The sequence below is a fragment of the Silene latifolia genome, chromosome 1, assembly GCF_048544455.1.
Source record: "Silene latifolia isolate original U9 population chromosome 1, ASM4854445v1, whole genome shotgun sequence".
Taxonomy (NCBI): Eukaryota; Viridiplantae; Streptophyta; class Magnoliopsida; order Caryophyllales; family Caryophyllaceae; genus Silene; species Silene latifolia.
The window spans coordinates 6,279,473-6,305,420 of record NC_133526.1 but is presented as its reverse complement, the minus strand read 5'-3'; the positions used below and the strand labels follow the sequence as shown (position 1 = coordinate 6,305,420).

General features: G+C 33.2%; 2 protein-coding genes and 1 long non-coding RNA gene across 3 annotated transcripts; 1 reads left to right on the top strand and 2 right to left on the bottom strand.

Annotated features, from left to right (window-relative positions):
• Positions 1 to 9,464: 9,464 nt before the first annotated feature.
• On the bottom strand, positions 9,465 to 9,995 carry LOC141647593 (uncharacterized). The gene is made up of 2 exons (XR_012545772.1): positions 9,821 to 9,995; positions 9,465 to 9,735 (listed from the first exon to the last, which is right to left on the bottom strand). It is a non-coding gene; the product is annotated as an uncharacterized LOC141647593 (long non-coding RNA).
• Positions 9,996 to 13,231: 3,236 nt separating this feature from the next.
• On the top strand, positions 13,232 to 18,403 carry LOC141595144 (putative methyltransferase PMT19). Its single transcript, XM_074415117.1, has 6 exons — positions 13,232 to 14,065; positions 15,251 to 15,461; positions 16,009 to 16,306; positions 17,022 to 17,411; positions 17,657 to 17,734; positions 17,824 to 18,403. Exons 1-6 carry the CDS (start codon positions 13,376 to 13,378, stop codon positions 18,026 to 18,028), a joined length of 1,872 nt encoding a protein of 623 aa, XP_074271218.1. The 5' UTR covers positions 13,232 to 13,375; the 3' UTR covers positions 18,029 to 18,403.
• A 1,977-nt stretch (positions 18,404 to 20,380) lies between these two features.
• Positions 20,381 to 22,734, bottom strand: LOC141595139 (pirin-like protein). The gene is made up of 6 exons (XM_074415113.1): positions 22,403 to 22,734; positions 21,957 to 22,006; positions 21,792 to 21,859; positions 21,274 to 21,336; positions 21,076 to 21,179; positions 20,381 to 20,983 (listed from the first exon to the last, which is right to left on the bottom strand). The coding sequence occupies exons 1-6, from the start codon at positions 22,636 to 22,638 to the stop codon at positions 20,500 to 20,502; spliced, it is 1,005 nt and encodes a 334-aa protein (XP_074271214.1). The 5' UTR covers positions 22,639 to 22,734; the 3' UTR covers positions 20,381 to 20,499.
• Between the last annotated feature and the right edge of the window lie 3,214 nt (positions 22,735 to 25,948).

Sequence of the window (25,948 nt, the reverse complement as noted above, 5' to 3'; positions counted from 1 at the left end):
GCAATGGAATGGCTCTTTAAACGTACCCACACACTTGAAGAAGATGGTGTAAGGAGAAATCAAAGTCGTAACATAATTCTCAATCTGGAAGAGATTGTGAGAGATGGAATCTTTAATAAGTTAGCATTGGGAGATAAGAAGAATATGGCCGAGGTTTGCAAATCCTGGGCAAAATGGTTCCTCATTGGAACAAATGGTCCTAGGCTTGACAGAGTTTATGATCAAAGTTTGACATATAAACTCCGGCTAGGAACGCAAGTCGTTAGTCGAGGTGATTTAGATGTTAAGAGATACTGCCTCTGTCATTATATGAACGGAGAAAACAGCAAAAGAAGCTTCCATCTTCATCAGAGAGTACAATTACTAAGTTATTTTGATTAATAATTTAATTAAGTTGGAGGACATGCATATTATGGGAACCTATCTAATATCTCTTTCTTATCTGTTGTTGTTAATTTGTTTTGCAGATTTTCTGGGTTGATGTAGAAGTCCCTTATCTCGAAGCAATATGATGGTTTTATTGTCTTCTTTTGTATTTGAAAATCATTATGTATTGTTGACATTATCGTTTATGCAATTTCAAATATCGTTTTAATTTGTGTTCCATTATCGTTTCGATGTTTGAATTTCAATTCATGATGTATTGTTCACATTATCGTTTATGCAATATGAATATCGTTCTATTTTCTGATCCATTATCGAATTATATAAATTTGACTTAAGTTCAGAAGTACAATTTTTTATTTTTTTAAAAAATTGAAGAAATAATCAAAACAAGTCATCAAGCTTCAAATATTTCAATATCGTTTCGATGATAATTTTAAAATTTCATGATATTTTTTTTAATCAAAAAAATAAATAACTACAAAAATATCAATGGACCAATTGAAAAAGACACCGAGTAATGAAAGACATCTTCATATAAACTTTATTTTTAGTTGCGAAAGGTTTCTCTATTAACAGGTTGTAATTAATTATAATTAAAAAAATTTTGAGTAATCATGAGACATCTTCATAAATACTCTGTCTTGCACAATTATCCATATCAAATGTGATATTTTAGTCCCAAAACGTCTTTTCTTATAACAGTATTGATTTATTATAATTAAAAATTATAAAGTATTTACTTTTAAACGGTTCATATTAATCCCACTTCCCCGTACACGTCAACCGTCATTGGTCAATAAAAAGATAATTTCTGAAAAGTTCTTACACGCGCCGTCCCTATTAATAGGCTCATTGGTTTACAATTTCCACCAATGGTCCACATTTCCCATTTTACTCATTAATCATATTAAATTGATTTTTAATTTTAAAAAAAAAATCCCACAAGTTAACTTAAAACATGGCGGATAAACGATGCCTCCGTGACAAGTTTGAAGAAGATAAAAGGAGAGAAAAGGCCATAAGACAAGAACCATGGTATTTAGAAGTGAAAAAGAGAAAAGTGGAACAACGTCAACGGCTTGAGAAAGATTATTTGGATTTCATTAGAAATCCCCCACAACAAATTATATTGTCCATGAAGTTATCTATTAAGTCTGTAATATTTTGGGATTTCATAATTAAGTTATTATAAGTCTTCAATTTAGTTATTAAAAGTCTTTTACGGCGTATATGATGGAAAATTATATTGTCCATGAAGTAATCTATTAAGTCCGTAATAATGTTGTTTATGTAATATTGAGTTTCTAACGTTGTTAATATTTGATGGAATTGAATCATATGTTTAATGCAAAATAGTAGAAACTAGTGAATTCTAATATCTAATGGTTTTTAAATGTAGATACATGTAAAACGTAAACTTCTACAATAAAAATATATTTGAAATGAATTTATAATAAACCCTACCGATGCTTAAATTTTGTTGATTATACCTCTAAGACGTAAACTTCTACAAATATATTGGTTTGTGAAATTAACTTAATTTAAAACGTAAATATAACGATTTAGACAATTAATCCACTTGATATGAAAATAAACTCCATTAATGAAAGTTATGCATGCAAAATAGAAGTACAGCAATTGCGAAAGATACTGATAACCCCTCTCCCCCCCTCTCCCCCTCATAACTAAATTAATATTAATCCTTAGATTAAACCTTGTTAGAAGTGTAGTCTTCTAACAATTATATTTTCAGATCCATATTTCCTTTTCATTCCTCTCGTAAGAACATTTGGCCTTGGTGACGGCGTGTTAACTGTTGGGGTTGCTAACCTTACACGGTTGCTCCTTCTAGCAGTTGGTGTCTCAACAATATCATTCTTGACCGGGTAGAGAATGACATCTTCATCAGTTGGCCTTGCAACATCAACGACCCCGTTTATTTCCCTCGTGTCTGGTGATCTCTTCTCGGCTTTGACTCGAACATTAGGTTAAACTCCTCCTCGTACATGTTATCTAGTAAGCGATTTGGAGTTCTAGGGATTCTAGAAATTGCGTTGAATCTTTGCAATTTTCAGATTCCTTGAGCATTTCCCTCATGAACATCCTTAAAGAAAGAAGATCAGCCATGTGGGCCTTTCTTTCCATCGACATTGTTTTGTATAGAGTAATAAAAGGATTTTTCTTTGACTTGAGTGTTAAGTTGTGTGTATAAAAAATGGAGGGAGGTGATTATTTTATAGTGTAAGCTTTCCCTCCATAATTACCCTAATGTAGTAAAATTTCCCTCCAAAATTACACTTAATGTAGTAAACTTTCCCTCCAAAAAACTAAAGGCCAATATAGTAAATTAAAAGTAACATATAACATTAAATCTAAAATATTGGATACAATTTAAAGAAAATTAACCACTATCTTTTTTTTTGGAGTATAAGATATACAATATATACATATAAATAACCTTCCTTAAATTCGATTTTCATAAATTTATATTTTAATCTAAAAGGCCATTGAGTTCTGACATTTCTTTAATATTCCAATGTTATTTCATGATGATATTGTTCTTTTTTAAGCTGCAAGTAAATTGTGTTTCTTAAGTTCCCTATGTAATCTTTATTATGTCATCTATTTACGAGGTAATGTGTTTATTAACCTAGTTTTATGCGTACGTTTTTGGTAGTAGGTTTAATATTTTAGTATACCTAATTTTGTTCATCAATAATTTATTTTGTAACAAAATAAAACATAAGTTTAATCCTAATAAAGAAAGGAAATAGATAACAATTGACCGAGACAGATGGAGTATGACTCAAATGTTATCTAAATCTATTTTGAGTAATACAAGAAAAAAGGAAATAGATAACAATTGACCGAGACGGATGGAGTATGACTCAAATGTTATCTAAATCTATTTTTAGTAATACAACAAAAAAGGAAATAGATAGCAATTGACCGAGACAGATGGAGTATGACTCAAATGTTATCTAAATCTATTTTGAGTAATAGAAGAAAAAAGTAAATAGATAACAATTGACCGAGACGGATGGAGTATCAATCAACTATTATCTAAATCTATTTTGAGTAATACAAGAAAAAAGGAAATAGATAACAATTGACCGAGACAGATGGAGTATGACTCAAATGTTATCTAAATCTATTTTTAGTAATACAACAAAAAAGGAAATAGATAGCAATTGACCGAGACAGATGGAGTATGACTCAAATGTTATCTAAATCTAGTTTTAGTAATAACATTTCAGTAATGAACCCAAAAAGGAAATAGATATCAACTAACAGACAAATTTATAGTATCACTCAATAGTTATATTATGATAATTTTAGTAATATTTGAGTAATACACCCAAAAAGGAAATTTAGATATCAATTGACAGACAAATATGGACTATGACTCAATAGTTATCAAAATCTATTTTTAGTAAATAACATTTGAGTAATACATCCAAAAAGGTAATTTACATATCAATTGACAGAGAAATAGTTACATAAACCTAAGATCGAGACGAAATGAGTAAAACTTTTTTTTTAAAAACAAACCCTAAAATAAACCTACCCTAGTAAAAAAAACCCTACAAACCCTTTTTATAACCATACCCTAAAATAAACCCAACCCTAAAACCACCAAAACCAACCCTAAAATAAACGTGACGTAGAAATAATTATACTTAACAAACACTAAATACAACCCCAACCAACCCTAAAACACTAGAAACCCTAAAACAACCAACCCTAAAATAAACCAAACCTAGAAACAAAGCGCCATAAGTTAGACCTACTACTTCGTACAAAAAATAGTTGATCAATTAAGTTGTATAAACGAACATTGTATCAGTATTGTTCACTTAAAATAGATATCATAATATTATATTTGGTATCTTTTCAATTAATTTAGTTTCATGTAACCTTTCATTATCTGATACATTCTTCAAATAAACAATTTTGTGTATTTAAGGCCACAGACCCATTACGGTCACGCATCTTAAATAAATACCTTATGCTTCCAACCTAAAAGACTATCTCAAGTTAAATTAAACATAATTTAACATAAAAAAATATTCAAATATGAGAATTGTTGACTGTCGATTTCATTCAATCAATAGATTGGAAGAGGACAAACAATTGTTCAAAGAAGAATATATCGCCAACAAAAAGCGCTCCATGCAAATGGATTTCGATGTTGAATATAGTGTTGAAAGAAACCGGGGAACGGGTTCACCTATTACCGAAGTCCTCGGCAATGTGGATATTATGAGTACTCATATATTCAGTAGGTTGGCCACATGGTGATAAGAAGAATGTAGCGAGGTATGCAAAGCTTGGGCTAAATGGTTTCTTCTTGGAGACCATGAACCATCATTTATAAGAGATTACCGTCTGTCCTTACGCCGAGAGGTGAAGTTTGGTATCCTTACTATAAGAAGAGGGACTAATTTAGTCAAGGAATATTGTCTATGCTGGGGATGAGAGACCCAAGAACAAAAGATTTGTTTCATCTTGACCAAAGGCTTGCCATAATAGAGGATAGGGTTGCAAGAATTTTATCAAGGGTGGATCAAAGAGTTTACTAAATAACTGTCATGGATCCTTTTAATTTCAAGTAGATTCATAGTCTCGTTTGGATTTTAGATGGTCGAATTTGTTATGTTCCTATTTTCAATTCAGTATTAAGTCTTATCTACCAGTTCGATTTTACGTTTCAAATCCTTGCACTCTTTAATTTACCTTCAAATGTGCTAAATTAAAGTATTTAAAAATTATGCCAATTACAATTATTTAAATAATTTCAATCAAAATACAAAGAATGGTACGCCAAAGTCACCAACTTATTTTTTATATTTAATAGAGCAATGGTGAAGCAACGGTAATTAAAAAGTAATTTTAAATTAAATTTATATTAATTTAATTTAATTTAATTTAATTAATTTCTTTGATGTCATGGTAGTAGAACAGTCACCAACTTAATTATAAATAGTGGGGAGCTAACACAAAGTAGCCATTCTAAAACATAACTATTCCTCTCTTTATAAACTATTTCACCTTTGATCTTCTCTCTAAATAAATCAACTAAAATTTTTAGAATGAGAAACCTTAATGAATTGTTAATTGAATCGTTGCTATTTTTAGAAGAACAAGTTTCCAATCTTCGTGAACTCGAGTTCAAAGCAATGAAGGTGGTTGTCGGGGCGATTGAAACTCGTAACGATTGTTATTTAAGGGGCCTTAAGGAAACAGAAAAGGACGCGGATGATTTCATCAAATACGTGTTGGGGACGTATGAAAAATTTAACAATCTTAGAAAAGGGTTTGAAGAGGATATTGACGCTCTAAAGTTCATTATTAATAAGGATTAGGAGACCTTATTTTATTCCTGTTTGATATTTAGTTATATAATTATGTTGTACTTTTTTTTAAGTTTATCCTGGTATTATTTCTAAATTAGTTAACATTGTTGGGTTTTCTCTACTTCTACCTCTTACATTAGGTGTATCATTCATTTGATTTCTATGCAAGTGGCCATTGTTTGCAAGGTAAATGAAATTGGCAATCACCAACAGTCATAATTTATGAACCAATTTGTCAAAAATAAAAATATAAATAAAAACGCAAGTGGCAATTTTTTTTAACTATTCAACGCACGGTTCTCCAAAGGTCATAAATACAATTATAAATATTAGGTGGTTAACATCATTCTAAAAGAAAACAATTTAAAATAACAATAGTTATCTCTTTCTTCTCACTAAAACTACAAAAGATTTCAAATGCCAAACCTAAGTGGTATGTCAATGGGTTTGATCGCCAATTTGGAAAAAAACATTCAAACGGTACTTGAACAAGAGTTGAGAACGATGAAGATGATTGTTGGTGCGATTGAAACTCGGAACTATTGTTATGTACAAGGCGTTAAGGAGATTGAAAAGGAAGCGGATGATCTCATACAATCCTTGTTTGTTTCTTATGGAAAATGCATCGACCTTAGGAAAGAACTTGAGGATGATCTAAAGGCTTTAAAATCCTTAAATTAGTAAGGATTAAAAGAAGTGCTTAATTAGATATTCATGTATTTTTATAATATTATTATGTTGTACTTTTCTTATTTAAGTTTATCTTAATATTAACTATCATGGTTGGGTTTTCTCTTCTACCCCTTTTATATTTTGTTCGATTTTGAATGTTAACTATGTGACGTCATTTTAATTTTGTACTTGAACAAGAGCTGATAAATAAATATCGCTTTTAAATACTCGGAATTATATTAATTACGTAAGATTTATTAAAATACAATTCATTGTACCGGAAGATTAAAGGACAAGTTGTCATTTCCTATAAACATATTAATTTTAATTCAACTTCCACTTGTTAATTTTAATTTATAACTAAAAATCCTCCTGTGTGGCATATGAAAAGACACGACCCACACTTTATTTATATATATGATTCATTTGTATATTCAGTAAATCCTAACCACATCTACTACCCAAGCCATTACCTAATTTGATTTGTCTATCAATATTTCAAACCCTAAACCTTTAAAACCTAAACTGAAAACTTCCTTCAAAATAATGGATCGGAACATTACCAAAACATTGATTACAATCGAGTACAACAAATGTTTCATAAATCGCTTAGAGGAAATCGAAAGGAAGAACAACCTATTCCTTGTTAATGTTCAGATCCCACTCAAGGTGGCCAAAGATCGTGGCTTTATGCCGGAGTTGGAGAAGATGCAGCGAGATATTGCATCTGCTTTACGAGACCTCAAACTAGCAAAGGAGGTGAAGATCAAAATCATGGAAGAGAATGCCTCACTAAGAGCTTCTATTTCTCGTTTAAGTTCTATTTAATTTAGTGGGCATGCATGATGTCACTTATATTAAGTATGTAAATTTTAAATGTGGGTTTTTAATATTTTCCATTTGAATCAGTTTTATTATTATTGATTTCATTTGGTTTCGATATAACATATGAATATCTATTAATAGTTAAAAATGTGGATTGATTTTCCTATTAAGTAGTCCGTATAAACTATTTTGATTTGACTAAACACAACACAAAAAGAATTACAATTGATTTGATTTGATTATGTGTGTCGTCTAAGCAAGCAAGGCAGAAATCTAGCATGCATGCATGTTGATTTGACTTCCAATTGACAGGATTTAAACACATCATCACTAATAAGAAAAATAAAAACATTTGTCTTTCTCCCCATTATAAAAGTAAAATGGCACTATTTTACATTCATCTACAAAAATAAAACTACCTTTAGATCTCATATATACTTGTAAGGAGGACTCCAAACTTGTTCACAACTCTTGTGTTACTAATTCATTCATCAAGGTATTTAACCATTCATTCCTTTAAATTAAATCGTTTGTATAGTTTACAATTTTTGCATGTATGCCACAATCAATTTAATAAGTCCTCAATCATAAATATATTTTAGTTGAATATAAACGGTTTATGTGGTATGAAAGGTTGTTATATTTGTTTCTTTTTACATAACGCTTTAATTTTTTTAATTGAATATAGACGGTTTTATACATCACTAATTACAAAAATTAAAAAATTGTCTTTCTCCCCATTATAAAAGGAATATGGCAGTATTTTACATTCATCTACAAAAATAAAACTCCCTTTACAACACAACCCCTAGATCTCATATATACTTGTAAGGAGGACTCCAAACTTGTTCACAACTCTTGTTACTAATTGTTTGATCATTCATCAAGGTATTTTAACCATTCTTTCTTTTTTACTGCTCATTTCATCAAAATATTTAACCATTCTTTATTTTAAATGAAATCGTTTGTATAAGTTTAAAACCGTAAACGATTTTTGCATGTATGTGACAATCAATTTAATAACCCGTCAATCATAACTATTTTTTGATTGAATATAAACGGTTCATCCAATTTTCCTTTTACATAACGTTTTATTTTTAATTTAATTAACTAGTATGAATTTGGATGGTTAGACAGTTCATTCCTATATTAGTACAATACACTATCAATCGCAGAATCAAACTCACTCGGTTGCGAGAGATTGACACTCAGTTGGCCGATCTAATAGACCGAGCGGAGGTGATAAAGCAGCGGGCAATAAGTAGAGGGATGAACGACGTGCAGGAAAATATGGAAGCTCTTATACATGAAGTGAAAGCTAATCGTGAACAAGGGGTGATTGAAATCCAGAAAATTGAGTTGGAGCTTCATCAACTTGAACTTCTTGGTTTTTAGTTAGGTTAAATATGGTTTATATAGTACGTATTTTGTAAGGATTAAAAGGTTGGTTTATATTTTCCAATGGATCTATGATTATCAACTACCCATTTTCCTTTTCAAATTCCTGTTATTTTTTTTTAATTACTATCTTACGTTCTTCGTTAAAAAAATACCCGTAATTTTACCAATGTGTGATGACTAATTTTAATCCAAAATAAATCCGGCACATGAGGAGAACACGGCCAAGCGAGTAACAAACGCCACAACGAGATCTTATGCTGCTACAAATAATTATGCAATTTAACTTGGTAGGACTGACCATTATTCACTTGGGCCATTAATATTCATTTTCCATGTTTCTATGTTAAAAACAGACCATTAGGAATGTGGCCCCAATAGGGGAAAAGCCCAATCAAAATATAGGTCTTATATAACAATTTGGGCTCATTCTATTTATCAACTAACTTACTTGGGCCTTCGGTAACTAGACCCATTATTACTTCCTCAATTGGTCCATTTTCATGGATTACTTTTCCTCTACCCATTTACTTCCTCAATTAGGCCATTTTCATCCATTCTTTCTCGTCGACCCATTTACTTCCTCAATTGGGCCATTTTCATCCATTCATTTACTTGGGCCGTCAGTAACTAGATGTCATTTGCAATTTGCAATTTGCGAAGTTAACACATTACAAATTAAATGTTTTTCTTTTTGCAATTGATTCATTTTAAGTTTTTAAAACCTTAATAATCAAGCATAACAAACCGAGACCGAAATTATTTTTGATCGACAACGAATACTGGACAACTATCGTCAAATTACAAATTTAGATCAACAATCAATAACAAATTAAAGCTTCTTCTCTTATTTATGTAGTATTATCACAATACAAATTGATAATAATAATACAAATACAACCCATGAATAATACAATAACCGACGAGCTAACTTTTCTGATTTAGTAGCACGTAACTTCTGAGATTTCAATTTAATATTTTCCGATGTCAATTGCCGTAACCTATCCTCCAAAGAGTTGTTTAGATCAATCAACCTGTTCATGTTCCGATCAACCTCCACGCATTCATCCCATACGAAGTAACCACAATCTTCAGTCTAAAGATGCATTACAAATTAATTAGAGCAATAAACATAGATATTATACTAATTATATTATTTTGAGCTATAAACATAAATATACCTTCCATAAGGGACAACGATAAAAAAACCTTCCTTTGTTAGGTCCATTTTTCTTCACGAGTTGACGGATTGGAACCAAGTTATGATAACAATGTGAATCGCAAGAACAAGATTGATTAAAACTCATATTTGAAAGATGATAGTGGTGTCGATACAATTGAAATATAGTATGAGATTTTAATAATTAAATATGATTATTAGATTTGGAAACAAAATATACTTATTTTTTTTAAGGAATTATACGATTTGGGAAAAAAAATATACTGATTTTTTTTATGGATTATTAGATTTGGGGAAAATAATATACTAATTTTTTTAAGTGAGAGAAACGAATATACTGATTTTTTTAAGTGAGAGAAACGATTTTTTTTAGATAGACAAATGAGGTTAAAATAAATAAGAACATAAAATAAATATAAGAAACAAAAAATAATTAGTATAGAGATTAGTATAAAAAAATTAGATTAATATTGCTAATGATCTTTGGAAAGTGTAGCAATTAATAGGTTGTCTCTTTTTGAATTTGAAATTCAAAATTTTCAAATTTATCCCTCTAAAAACTCATTTGAAAAAGATTCCATATGGTCCCTACCAAACTCCACTTGGCGTGCTCTCACTGGTCTGTGTACCAAGGCACTTGTACACCCCGTGTACTTGTAGCCTTTTCGGAATTAATGGAAAGTTGGGGGTTGTGACTTAGTGAGGGGGTTTAACGGTTTTAAATTAGGCTAATTGACGCAAAGGAGGTAAATTGGTGGTTAGTAGCAATTACTAGTTTAGATCTCGCGTAATGCATGCGTGGTATTGAATTGGGGAGGGCTATTGGTAGTAGAGCTCTCATCACTAGAAAATTATGATTAGCATACGGTAAAAACAAATCCGTAATTTCCAAATATTAAGATTAAATTTTCGCCAATTAAATTATGATTAAGGTTAGCATACGGTAAAAACAAATCTGTTCCGGGTGTAATTCCAGAGCAGTTATATGTTACCACCCGTGCTTGTAGAATGACGTCTTTAGTTGAATCCTCCTTGCGGTCTCCTGAAACGATGAACAAACTGAGGGCTCGGCTTTGGGCCGAGCGAACTCACTCCGACGCTCAAGTCAGTAAACTTAGAGAGGTAAGTTGTCGTTACTTGGCTAAGGATGTATTGTAGAGAAATAAGGAATATATTACCAGATGAATAGTGATTCTTAGGTTAAATTGTGGATCAATTGCCTCCTTTCCTCAATGAGAGTTGAGGAGTATTTATAGACTTTCACCTTTTGTCACGTAGTGGCCAAGTGGCAGAGCATGTGGAAAGTCTGTTCTACCCTCGGCCGAGGGACCCATGGCAGGCCGGCGGGCCCTGTTGACTCGCCGCCGAGGGTTCTTGGATATGAGTTCGCGGATATGTGCCCTCTGGTATTCGCCGTGGCCGAGGCACAAGAGACAGGCCGACAGGCTGCGTCGGTTAGGCTATCCAAGTTGTTGATTTGCTGTGGATATCTTTGACCTTGCTCAATATGTTGACTGGTCAGCGGGTGCAGAATATGCCCCATCAAAATCAAATGTCAATTTGTTTAGTTGATAGAGTTACGATGGTTTACACATAATTGATTTTCAATCTCGTCATCACTATATCTATTTATACTCCGTACAAAACAAACCACACTGGTATACAAATGTTTTTAACTTGTACTCCATATCTTATTTGTGCTGTAATCCACGATTTGAGTAAGTTTTTTTTTTTTTTTACCTACTTATACTATTGATTCAATCTTCCCTCTCCTTTGTAACATGATTCTCCAAAAGTTAACTTAAGGCCGTGTTCTTTTCGACTGAAAAGAGCTTAATCGAACGGATTTAATGGAGTTGAACAGAACTGAATTAAAGTAGAAGTTAATTTGTAAAGAGATAAAATGAACTAAATTGAATTGAACTAAACTGGATAGAGCAGTCAACTAAACTGAAATAAACTACGTAGTTGCTCTTTCATGTACACATTTTACTCGGTCATGAACTATTTTTCATAATATTTTCATCCTCTACCCTCTCTTTAAAAAAAAACCAACTATTCTCTCTCCTTCAACCTCAAACCATAAGTGAATTTTCCGGTTGACATTTTCGCATTTAAGTTACTGATTTTATATGCCTGTTGATCCGATGACCGTCAAACGTGAGAATAATTTACTAGATGTTACTGAAAAATTCTTTGTTATAAGTGAAATCAGGTTGTGGGAGTTAGGTTAAACGTGAACATTAAAAAAAGTAGCCATTTGTTTGTTTAATTGGCTCTAAGGGATTCCATTGTCGATAGTGATGCAACTTGTTATTCAATTGCAAATGTTGCGTCGCAAAGGCTTCGACATTTTCGCATTTTTACCGAGTCCCTTATCTTCTTTGTTCGATGCTAACAGTTAAACAATTGAATGATCAATTTCTCCCCAAATTTTCGATCATAAGTCTAATCAATTTTCAAATTGAATAAAAAATTACTTTAATTTATTAATAAACTACATTAATTTGTTTGAATTAAATTGATTTAATAATTATTTATTCAATTGCTGTTGATTTTTGTAATTAGGGTTTGTGACAAGGGGTGGTGGACTGGTGGTAGGGATGAATGAGGTGGTGGGTGGTAGAGGGTGGTGGCCGTTGGTGGTGATGAAGGGGTTTATGAGTTTTCATTTGCGAGGGAAAGGAGAAAGAGTGATACTCTCTCCCACTAGTTTAGTGAAAGTGATGGAAAAATGAGAGGGGTAATTGTGTAAAATATGTCCGTGATAGAGTAAATCTTGTACATGAAAGAGCATGACCCTTAAACTAAGGTAAACTCAACTCGACCATGATCTCTAGTCCGATTTTAAAGTCCTATAAAAGGACAATATTTTTGAAAATAAAAAATAAAAATAAGAAACCTCTAGAGCATCTCCAATGGTTAAGGAAAAGGACTTGCTTGCAAATAAAAAATTTTTTTCAGTTACTGCTTAACCATCGGAAAGACTTTACATACTATTTTGAATTGAAATTTAGTAGGCATCTAGCTGAGCTAGTAGCTCAAATGGGTCTACAAGAAAAAATCTATCAATTTTTTTTTTTTGAAAGGGCGAAAAAATCTATCAATTAAAACAACACTTAAATATTTTTAATTTTTATTTTCTAGGTAAAATAAGTAAATGTATTAATTAAAAGAGTGTTGTGGAAGTTAGTTGACATATGGTGCATTTAAGCCACAACACTAAGTTAGTAGCTTACCATTGTAGTAGTTTGTAGCTTAAAAATATTATAGCTTAAAAATCTTATGTAGCAAAGGTAAGCATTGTGGATGCTCTAAGAGTCCAACATGTAATCCCATTGCTCAGTCCAATGCAAAATTATTGCATCAGTCTCTGCAAACTTTACCTCCACCAATTAATTCCCAATTTCCCCACTTTCCCACTCTCCACCATTGATCATTCACTATCCAAATTCCCAACCCAAAAATTACAATCCCTAATTTCATCCCCATCCTTAAACCCTAATCAAAACCCCTACAAACAAATAATCCACCAATCCAAACAAAAGCAACAATCATGGCATTTCAATTCCAACTTTTTCCCCCAAAACTCCCAAAACCCATTTTCAACCTCATCTTATTCTCCCTTATCCTCTCCCTTTTCTACCTCTTTTCCACCTTTTCAACAACAACAAAAACCAACTTAAAACACGAATTCTTATTTAAGACGAATACATCCGTCTTAAAAGAGACTAACTTTAAAACATTAGACACATTAGAAACAAACTCCCCTGTTTCAAACCTTCTAGATTTTGCAGCACACCATTCAACTGAATTAATCATTCCTTCACAAAACGAGCTAACACCCATCAAAAAATGCTCAAAGAACTTCACTTTTTACTGCCCATGTCAAGATTCAGCAAGAATAAGGCGGTTTTCGAGTACCCTTTACTTCAATAGGGAGAGACATTGCCCTGACTTTGAGTATGAGAAGCTCAACTGCTTGGTTCCGGTCCCAACCGGGTATCAAAACCCGTTTCCATGGCCGAAAAGCAGGGATATGGCTTGGTTTAATAATGTGCCTTTTAAGAGGCTTGTTGAGGATAAAAAGAAGCAGAATTGGGTTAGATTGGAAGGTGATCGGTTTGTTTTTCCAGGTGGCGGGACGTCGTTTCGTAAGGGTGTTAAGGGTTATATTGATGGTATTAAGAAGGTTTTGGATTTTAAGTCTGGTAGTATTAGAACTGCTCTTGATGTTGGTTGTGGGGTATGTTACATGTTTTGCTGTTTCTTGGATTTTAGTAGCAGCTCCGTCTCTGTCATTTGTTTACCTTTGATTAAAATACCGTTCACAGCGTCACAGATGATGAAAAGAGTAAATAAATGATTGAGACGGAGAGAGCATTTTTCTTATTGATTGATAGGTTATGGTAATAGCATTGATATGTTTGTTTAGGATGTTAGCTAGTTTAGCCGGTAATGCCGAGTAGTTACACTGGTACCTACCTTGCAAAGTTAGAGCTAAGTAGGTGTTAGCTAGTTTAGTTGGTAAAGTCATTCAGGTTTGAAATCCGTCGAAATTAGAACTTGTTTAGGTTACAAGGTATTGGGTGGAAAGGAATTGTATTTTATGCAATTTCCAATGTTTGTTTGATATATTAGCGTTGAATTTGGAAGGAAAAGATTAAAGAAATGATAGGATTCTTGTTAATATGTACTCCTCCGTCCCGGTCATTTGTTGTCCTTTTCCATTTTGAGGTGTCTCATTCATTTGTTGTCCTTTCTATTTTAGGAATGTATTTGATGAACAATTTGCTCATTCACACCCAATCTGGTCCACATGACATTTAGTAATTGATTTTCTCTTCTTTTCTTGGTCTTTGTACCAAAACAAAAGGACAACAAATGACTAGGACGGTGAGAGTATTGTATTAGAATCCTAATCTTCATTTCCTCCTAAATTAGTGAATTTCAAACAAACAAAAAGCTTATACTATCATTAATTCGCTCTCGTTTCATTCGAATTCTTGTATGATTTGCTAACCAAACAAAAGGGTATATCAGTTCTCATAGATTAAATCACACAACGGAGACTATTTCAATAGCATCTCTGATCAAGGTTTCTATGTGTTAGAAATCGTTTGCAATATGTTGGTAGTCTAGGCGAGAATCTCTTTAGAGGCATTGGGTGGTTTTCACCAGGGTGCAACTTTTCTTGCGTGAGACCAAGCGCCTCATTGTGTAAGACGGCTTAAAAGGTGTCGTCTTAGAAAGTAACCTTTAAAGATCAAAACTTGTAAACTATTGTCACTATATAGCAGTTACTATTGAAGTGTAGGATTTTTCATTTCATTTGTGAAGGGGAAGGTTAGATAGGCTATTGAAGAAATGTCTGTGTCAAAGTTAATTAGAAGATGGAATTTGACAACTATAACCTTCTTGTTAATCTTAGGTGGCGACATTTGGAGCTGCGTTGTTGGATTACAACATCTTAACAGTTTCGGTTGCACCATTAGATACACATGAAGCTCAGGTGCAGTTTGCATTAGAGAGAGGTGTTCCAGCAATGCTTGGAATCCTAAGTACCTACAGACTGCCATTTCCATCACGGTCTTTTGACCTTGCTCATTGCGCTAGATGTCTTGTGAACTGGACTAATAATGGTAATTCTTTCTCATTTGCTTATATAGGTGCATTAATAGTTCTACTTGTGCCCCCTTCTGAAATACTCCGTACTTGTCTGGTGTTTAAATCTGTAGACTTTGGATATCTGCTAGCTAGGACATCAACTTCAATGTGGTTCTAGGAACATCATAGCTAATTACCGAGACTTGTTATCATGTACGCCATACTACATCCATCCCAATGTCAACTGTGACCATTAGCATCTCGAAATATGTACAAAAATGGCGTAGAATTTGTTATATTCGATTTACAAAAATAACCATGTTTGTATTATCATTTTGAAAAAGTAGTTGTATATTGTGAGAAATTATTGGTCAAGGTCAATGTGTTTGACCACCAAAATCAAATGGGGAACGAATATAAATGGGATGGATAGAGTAATATCTACGACTCAGAATGTAGACAATGTACCGAGCAGCAACCTGTAACTTGACCTTGGTTGCTTTACATCGATCGGCTGTTGTTCTTTACTGATTCTTACATCATGCTTTATTGCTATGTGACCTTTGGCAAATGCTGTTGTAGATGGATTGTATCTGTTGGAAGTCGACCGTGTTCTTCGTCCTGGTGGTTATTGGGTATTATCTGGCCCACCGATTAGTTGGAGAACTAGTTTCAAGGGTTGGGAGAGATCAGCTAGTGACTTAGAGAAAGAACAAACAGACTTGGAAAACCTTGCTAATAGATTGTGCTGGAAAAAGGTTGCAGAGAAAGGGGCTATTGCAGTGTGGCAAAAACCAACCAATCATGTTCTTTGTGCTAAGAAGTTGAAGAAATTGAAATCTCTTAAATTCTGTGGAGAAAACGACCCCGACTTTGCTTGGTGAGTTCTTTTCTTCCACTTCATTCTATAACTATTTATGGAGCTTAAGGTAGAAACTACTCCCTCCGTCCCGGTCATTTTTTGTCCTTTGGTTTTGGCACAAACACCAAGGAAGGGGGAGGAGGCCAATTATTAAATGACAAGTGGAATGAATTGAGTGGGAATGATCAAATTACTCATCAAATTCATTCTTAAAATAGAAAGGACAACAAATGACTGAGACACCCCAAAATGGAAAAGGACAACAAATGACCGGGACAGAGGGAGTAGAAACTAATTACTGCCAACGAATTAATCTACCGTTTGTCTTGGGTTAGCTGATATCTGTCTGAATTCGAGTCCAAGCCAAAGACTCGCTATTCTTTGATCCGGAAGTCTTACCATCCGTAGCATACTAGAAATAGAGAGAAAATTGTGACACCCATGATAAATGACATAAATCTGAGACTTGAGGGGTTAAATATCAGCCGGTTTAGCGCAATGACCAAAATGAAATTGTGGCTTTCGATTTCTAGATAATCCTCAAATTGAGATTTAATGCTATGATGCCTACACCGATTTCTAGATTTCTTATATCTTATAGTAGTTGTCTATATCCCCTCCTTGCTGATGAAAGCATGTTTTCCGGATTTGTAGTCACATTGTAGCATTAGTCGAAAAGTAACTCTCTGAAGCTCAATTTTTTGATCGTTTTTGTTAAAACTTTTGCTCACAGGTATAAAAAGATGGAGTCATGCATAACTCCTCTTCCGCATGTCAGAAACATCAAACATACATCTGGGGGAATTCTTGAGAAATGGCCTAAAAGGTTAAATGTTGTGCCACCAAGAATACCAAACTCAATGATTGGGGTAATTACCTCCAAAACTTTTAACGAAGATAATAGATTGTGGAAACGGAGAATTCACCACTACGGAGGGGTTCTCACTTCCCTCTTCGATGGTGGATATAGGAATATCATGGACATGAATGCTGACTTAGGAGGATTTGCTTCTGCAATGTCTGCTTACCCTGTCTGGGTCATGAATGTTGTTCCATTTGACTCGGAAAATAACACTCTGGGCGTTATATATGAACGTGGCCTTATCGGGACTTACATGAACTGGTATGATCCATGGTGCTTAATCTCGTTATTAAATATCGGTTTTAGTATTGATTTCACAACCGGTTGTCACAAACCAGTCTGATACCACCTCAGTGACATATGTTACATTCATTTCATATTGGATGTTGACATGCAATTATCATGCAATCTTTGAAATTTCGCCATCCTATTCATACACGAAAATGAAAAAACGTAAAATGAGAGGAAAACTGTTTGATGTTACACTAACGTCCTGACTATCACAGGTGCGAAGCCTTCTCAACGTACCCTCGTACGTATGACCTCATACATGCTGATGGTGTATTTAGTATGTACATGAGAAAGTGAGTATTTCAATTCCTAACTCCATGACTACAGTCTCAGTCACCGTCATTGTCATTCTAGAACGAAACTAAGCTTAGTGTTTTGACAGGTGTGATGCTCTTGATATACTGTTGGAGATGTACAGGATACTGAGACCTCATGGTGCTGTAATTGTGAGAGATCATGTAGATGTCATTATAAAAGTGAAAGATATAATGGAAATAATGGGATGGAAGAGCCAGCTTTCCCATAGTGAGCATGGACCATTCCACCCTCAGAAAGTGCTCTTTGTTGACAATGCTCAACTCACATGACTATATCCTAACTACCTCAACACTTCATATGAGCTCATGTACCCGCATCTGACACTCGGCCCTTGGACATTGGTATGACACTTCACACTTCATTTTTAGACCGAAAGCTTGTTAATTTTTCATATCATAACTGCCTACACTTGGGTACGCACCTGTGTCTTTACCTTTTGAACTGAGTTGGAGTAACTTAGAATAGTAATATGTATTGCATGTATTCTGATGTATCTAGGAAATCTTATGTCTTGAGAGGAAGTAGTAATGTATGATTGTAGGTAGCTTCGATGGCTTAAATTTTCCAGTATCGAAATCATTCAGGATCATGTAATACCGGAAATATCAGCATTTCAATGTAATATAGGCCTTCTTTTGCTGAAATTGTGAACTGGTGTCTGGTGAAGTCTTTTCCCTGTGTATAACAATGACATAATCCAATGGAGTTATGTTTGGTACCGAAAAAGAAAACAAATGCAAATGCTATTATAGGTTAACAAGGAAAGTCCATTGTGTACTCTCTTTGTTTCGATAATCAACAAAGATGAAAACAATGTAAATGAGACGGAGGAAAAAAAGTCGCGTGTTCAAACCTTACCACCCGCAATGGTTTTTGAAGGTCCAGCCTTTTAGGTTATCTTCCTAAATTTATTGATGCAAATGTGAGCAAATCACATTTATAAAGAGTTCTTTAATCATTGGATAAATAAAGTCAATAGAGTACTTTTGTAGTACTTAGATTTTCACATTTAAAATTTATGAGGTTTGATATAGTTAAGGCAAATGGGTTGAGCACTTGTATAAAGTATGCATTTGGCAATAGTCTTCCAATTCCACTTACTAAATGTAAATGGTATCCTTAATTCACAATAGTTTCCCATTGTTCATAGTGCTTCAACCCATTGAACCACTTAATTCATACATGCTTCTTGGTGCATACTACCCTAAAAGGTAACTTTACCATGGTCAACCATCACTTAATTTCAAACAATTAGTGTCCCTTAAGACATTATATCAACCGTTTTAAGAATAAAACAGGTAAAATATTAATTTAGTATAGGTAGATAGAACAAGAATTTGCTATTCCTTAAACAATTTGCAACAGTTTTGCACTTCCACTTACTAAATGTAAATGGTATCCTTAATTTGTCATGGTTTCCCATTGTTCATAGTGCTTCAACCATTTTAACCACTTAGAGGGTTGATACATGCTTTGCTTGGTGCATTATTCCTAAAAAGGTAACTTTACCATGGTCAACCATCACCACTTCTCAAAATGTACACTAAAAAAGAGTACAATTTAAATTAATTAGGTGGTAATCCGAATACTCCTTGTTTGTACTACGGTATGATATTGATCTTGTGTCTCCCTACACAAACTAAAAAAAAACCGCCTTTTGATTAGGCAAAGGGCTTGTTTGGTTGCTCCTTGACCCGTATCTTTCAAATCATTCCATACTATCAATCTACCACGTAATTCCTCCATCTTTTTTTGTTTTTCAGATTACGCTATAAGTCATATTTGAGTTTTAATTCAAAATATAATTGTTACACATAGTCTTGAAAAGTCCACAAATACAAACGCTAATTACACTTCATATGATACGAAGTATTTAACTTAGGATGGACAATAGAAAAAACTCGGGAATATAAATGAAACAAAAGTAACATAACGATATCATTTCTTTACGAGTAAAAGCATTTTAACTTTTATAAAATTGGCCAATTATCATTAGCTTATCTTCAGAAGTGACAACTTCACTACTAAAAAAAATGAATGAAGTAATCATTTGCAAGTCCTAACACTACTTTTTCACAGTCAAAGATTTTTTTCAATGAATGGTGTTGGGCAACATGACACACACAAAGTAAGGAGTAATCCCTCAATACCATAGTAAGTTAGTAACATTGACTTTTTCACACTTGTCGATACACGTTTTACAACGCAAAATCTTTAGTTACACATTATTAAAAATTATAAAAATTTGATATACGATAAATCAAACAAAATCTTACATGACTATATTTTGTCTTATAGATTAAGAATAATATCGAAGATTGACTACGACCGTGAATAGTGTCAAAAAGTCAATGTTACCATTGGTCTGATATGGAGGGAGTATTAAATATCAAATCGCTTATTCGGCAAAGTTATAATCGATAATATTCATAATGTGAAACACGTATTATCTTACATTTGTCAGTCCTTTCGCACCAAGGAAAAAAACATATAAAAAATGAGTAATGGAGATCAAGTGGAAACTGAGAATGTGTAGAGGTCAAGGCATTCATACTACATCTTAAAACTTGCAAAATTGAATATGAAAACAAATAATCAATCATTGATCATATTACTTAATATACTAGAAATTGAATAGACAACATTAGTGCCAACCAATTTTTGTTCTTTATTATCCAAATTAAAGAAAATAAAACAGATAAAATAAACATTTTAATTAATCTTAATTTTGTCATCATTATTATTGGGACCTCCAATACTTAGCCATTTCAAACCCATTCTTGCAAAGTTGATAGTCTTCAAAAGTCTTCTCAATTTCAGCTTGTGTGTTCATCACAAATGGACCATATTGCACAATCGGCTCGTTTATCGGCTGACCGGCAATTAGGACAAATCTCAGGACATCAGATGACTTATTCCAAACACATAGCCCATCCCCGGGGCCTAAAACAACACAATGATGAGCCGGAATTGGTTTTGACTTGGACACTCCGAATACTCCTTCTCCCTCGACAATGTAGACAAATGCATTAAAGGAATCGGGTATAGGTTGAGCGAATTCCGCCCCTGGTTGAAGTGTGAAATCAAGGTACATTGTTGGAGTCCGGGTGTAAACGGGTGATTGAACACCCATCGACTCCCCAGCAATTATTCGTACCTCCACACCGTCTTTCTCTGCTCTTGCTATGTCTTCCCTCAACAATTCTTGGTAATTTGGCTCAATCCTAAATCCAAAAAATGTGCTTTTTAGTAATTGAACCTCGGATATACAAAACGTATTCACAGATGACCCAAAATGAAAATTGTCGAAACATACATTTTATCCTTAGATGATAAATTGATCCAAAGTTGTAATCCTTTGTTGACTCCATCTCCAACAGGCATTTCAGAGTGGACTATTCCTCTTCCTGCTGTCATCCACTACAAAAAATAACAATTCAAACCCCTTTGATTTAGTCTTTCAAACACCATACTTAAAGTAAGACGGTTTTAAACAGAACATATTTGTTATTACTTGTACATCCCCAGTTTTTATTACATCCTTGTGTCCTGAAAAATCTTGATGTGCAAATGCTCCCTGCTCAACCAAAAAAATCGATTAAATAACACTTATAAAACCGTCTCATTTTATGTTAGACCCTTGTAAAGTCGTATTAACAACAGGATTCATGACTTTATTCCTATGCTGATACAATGGTCTCATACAAAGCTAGCTCCGAAAAATTCAATGATTGATATTGTAACATATTACTCGCATGAAATTTATGTTTGACTCGGAATATGAATTAAAAAAGTTATTCGCTTTTTAACATATGATATTTTTTCCTTTTTTCGAAGTGACGTTTACAATTTTAAAGTCATTCCTTAAAAAGACAATTGGAAAACTCAAAGTAACTAAAATGTTTAAAGCGTATATGTTTTGAATATTTATTTACTCATATATTTTCAGAGACAATACAAAGTTTCAAATTTCGATCAATTTCCTCGAAATATTCGACATATAAAAGAATTACTTAGAAAAGTTATATTTACCTCCAGCATGTAGGTAACAGTTTCGAAACCTCTGTGAGGATGATCAGGAAATCCAGCTGGTTTCGAAACTGCAGTAATAATAAAAAATAATATAAAAAATGAGTAATTACCCACGTAAAAACAATATCTTTGCTAAAATTGATGAACTGTTGCATTAAAAATTACCTGAAAATTCATCCAACATTAGAAAGGGATCAAAATTCTTTAATCCAGGCCTGCATTTCACCAAAATCCAATTTTTATTATATTTAATTTCATAAAAACATGAAATAACATTTGAATTTATTTCCATAATTATGTTGATTATATCAAATTTATTACCATCATTAGAAAATTAATCTAAAAAGTCATAATTTTCTTTTCTTTTCGGTGTGAACAGGTGTCTACCGTCGACAACCGTGTATAAAATAAAAATAATGACTATTTGATGACCCCTTTGTAACGTCAACTCGTAAAAATTAGACGCCTATCCACCTATAGTAAATGGGCAACAAACAATGACGTAGACAGAAATGACGATTCAGTTTCTCTATGCATTCGTTAAATTTTGCCCATTTTGTCGTTCCAGTGAATAATTTACGTTTACTTTATTATGCGACAGGAATACATACCTTCCAATGCTACGACGAACGGTAGCACCATCACCTTCACGTTGAGATTCAGCCAAAAATTTCTTGGCAACCAATCTAGGATTGTTAAATTCACAATTAATTTGAGATGCAGACATGCTTGTAATAATTCTTTTGAAATTGGAGTAATTACCAAATATTAATTTATTTTTAGGTGATGATTTTTGTAGATTAAAAAGATTTTGTGTAAAACTGTTAATTAAAATTCCAGCTCTCATTCAAAATAATATGAGTTGTTTTTTTTGGTGTAAGGGTTTATGAATTGTGTGTTATGGGTTGGTTGTTTATATATGGTTATGTGAGGTGACAAGAATGGAAGAAACAAGAATGTTTCCAAATTTTAATGTTCTATTTTGTGGGATTTCTAGAAGATTTTGAGTTGTTTTTTGTGATAATGTAGGGACCAAATTACATGTGCATGACATAAAGAACTAATCACAATAAACTTCCTAGTTCCAAAGGCTTTTTTAGATTAGTTGGGACTTAAAATATGTTGACCCTATAATTAATGAATGAAATAAGTACGGATTTTTTTACCACGAGGAAATCCACAGTCGATATCTTTGGGTATATAGGATGAATTTTTAAGTATATGTGACAGTATGTGAATTATATATATCAGGTCAATCACTCTTTTTATAAGGTGACGAGTTAGAAATCTAGAATATATAGCCTGACGAGATTGCTTTTGCAGACAAGTCCAGATTTTTGAACGTGTACATTAAAGGCACGAAATTAAAACTTATGTAACATATTCTCATGATTCTTTCATTAAAATGGTACTTAATAAATTTATAATGATTTCATTTTTCAATTTCTTATGAGTGAAACGTGAAAATATTTACTTATATATGTATGTAGATTGCGAACCCACTAATAAAATCCAATATGCGTAATTCGTTTGGCTTAGTTAGTTAAAACTATATCAATCATTAGCATAAAAATCTCCCCAGTACCTCCTTTTACATTAGAAAAACTATATCAATAACTTTTTTACTTTATTTTAACATAATCATATACAATGACAAATTCGAAGTCAAACTAATCTAAAGTGTATGTTATAAGAAAATACCTCTCAAGATATTTTAAACACAAATACATGTGGGAAAATTGATTTGGTATGATTAAAAGTCAATAACAAAAATGAAAACAACTAATAATGAGTAATACTCTATAATAATGAATTTAATAATAAAAAAAGCGGCGAGTGTGAAAGGAAATTATTTATATAGGGGAGTTGGTTTATTAGGTAGAAATGTAGAATACAATCCGAATTTTCGGTCCTATTTTCATAATCCATTCTGTGTTCTAATATTTCTCCATTTGAAATATAAACATTAAACGTTAAAATTAAACAATTCGTAATATTTAGATATCATAAAAGGGTGAGATATTAGTAAATTAAGTCAATAAAACAGAAGATGCGATACGAAAATGAAACCGTGGATCCTACTCTAACTGTGATGGGCTAATCCCGTCACAAGCTGAAGACCTCTTACAAAAAGGGAGAGAGGACAAGGTGGGGCACCCCATGTGCTCCCCATTCACCTCTCATGGGTATTTTGCGAGAGAAAACGGTATCCGTCATAAGTTTATGACAAATATCGCCCGTTTTCATGAGATTTTGTGGTAAATGAGTTGGAAGAAGCGTGTGCGTATATTTGGGTGGGATCATGAATTCATGGATGACGTGGACCCACATATTTATTACATAAAGTATTTACGTATTTCCTAATTTAATACCGTATGACCAAGTGACCAACTACTATGCTTACCTCATCTATATGTCATCCTGACTAATCTTTTCAACATTTTGGAGCTATAAGCCAAATCATTATTATTCATATTTTTTCAAGTTTTAAATATGATTAGTAAGTTGTGATGTAGATTGTGTTCACATGGATTGTGTTTTAATTGCGGATCCGAATAGGTATATTGAATTGCGTGACAATTCTGATTAGTTTATTATAGACATCAGACATATCACGATAAAAGGGTGTTTATAGTAAGTTTTTTTTTTTTGCAGCTGTAAATAAAGATATACCTAACTAGGTTTATACAAATGGCATTTGACTCATTTGGTCAAATGCACTTATTATAGGAATACCACCATAAGCAAAAACCACATAGTAGCTACATCCGCTAACATAAGAGTGTTGATGGCGTACGACTGTCTGCACACAAAGTAGATCTTCAACATCCCCATCATCCTTGAAGGGCTAGAGCGGCAAATGGTCGATCATACCTTTACTCATCTTAATGAGACAAAGCCGGGAAATACTCGCAACAAGACACAAAAATGTGTCTCGGAGATTCATCCCCTTGGCTATGAAAAAGGGCATCTGAAGACCAACGAGTAGCTTGAACCATCAGGAAAGCACAAAGTGCACTTACGTCACTAGGACGTAGAAGGAAAAGGCGGAAAGCAGACCAAAATCTGTCTCCAAAGGAGCAAAAACTCCTGCACTTTAGAGGACAATCCCAATAGACAAGAAACTCGTAGCCTAGAAAAGCGAGAAAGGATGTAACCAGCAATAAAGTAAGCAACTTGCACAGACCCCTAACCAAAACCATCTCAAAAAGCCAGAAAGAGATGGACCCAACACCAGCCGAACGTAAAATTACATTTGTTGTTTTTGACTCCCTAATAAGATGACAAACTAGTCCCCGAATGGCTGAGGGACAAGACACCCTCAACCAAAAGAAGGTTATTATTTGAATAAATAAAAGACAAAGACATTGATTACGCATTAGAAAAAGGGGGAACCACCGCAACCGACACAACCACCATCACCACCAGACCCTACCTTCTCCAACCAGTCTCAACATAGAAAAAAGTAACCCTCAAAAACAGACCTCACTCCAAACGAAAACGGTGGCGGAGACAACCGTGACTTCACAAAAACGCAGCAGCCCAAACCAAAGACACCCATAGTAAGTTAAAATGTAGAGTTCTTTAATTTAAAAAGTCTATTTGGATTATTTTTTTTGAGAGTGGTTAAACTCACTTTATTTTATTTTAATCCCAAATGAAAATTGTGAAAATTTACTTACATGATATCAAAGATGTAAAAAGAACAAGTAAAATGAGTAGTCCGTAAATTTTTGTTTAGAGAGCGTCATAGAAATGACTTGCAAAACTTACAATGATTTATCTTAAGAATTTCAGTTAATGTATCATACAACGGGTTGTATGAACAACTTATTTAATGTAATTGAGCTTTGTTATAAAGTTGTCGAGCACTACTAACAAAATTATCGAGTTATGATACAAAGTTATTGAGTTTAACAAAATAATTATTAAGCTCAATTGTTTCTTAAAATAGCTCAATAACTTGTAAAATAGCTCAACAACTTTGTATAAGAGCTCAACAACTTTAAGACGGTTGTATAATACTAGTATACAACTGGTTGTAAGATAGTATTTGTATAAGAATTTGTGCTTAAGAAATATGCGTTAGTATAGATGTTCAAAGTTTGAAAATATTCGAGTTCAAATTATTCTGAATCCTATTTCTAAATTACGAC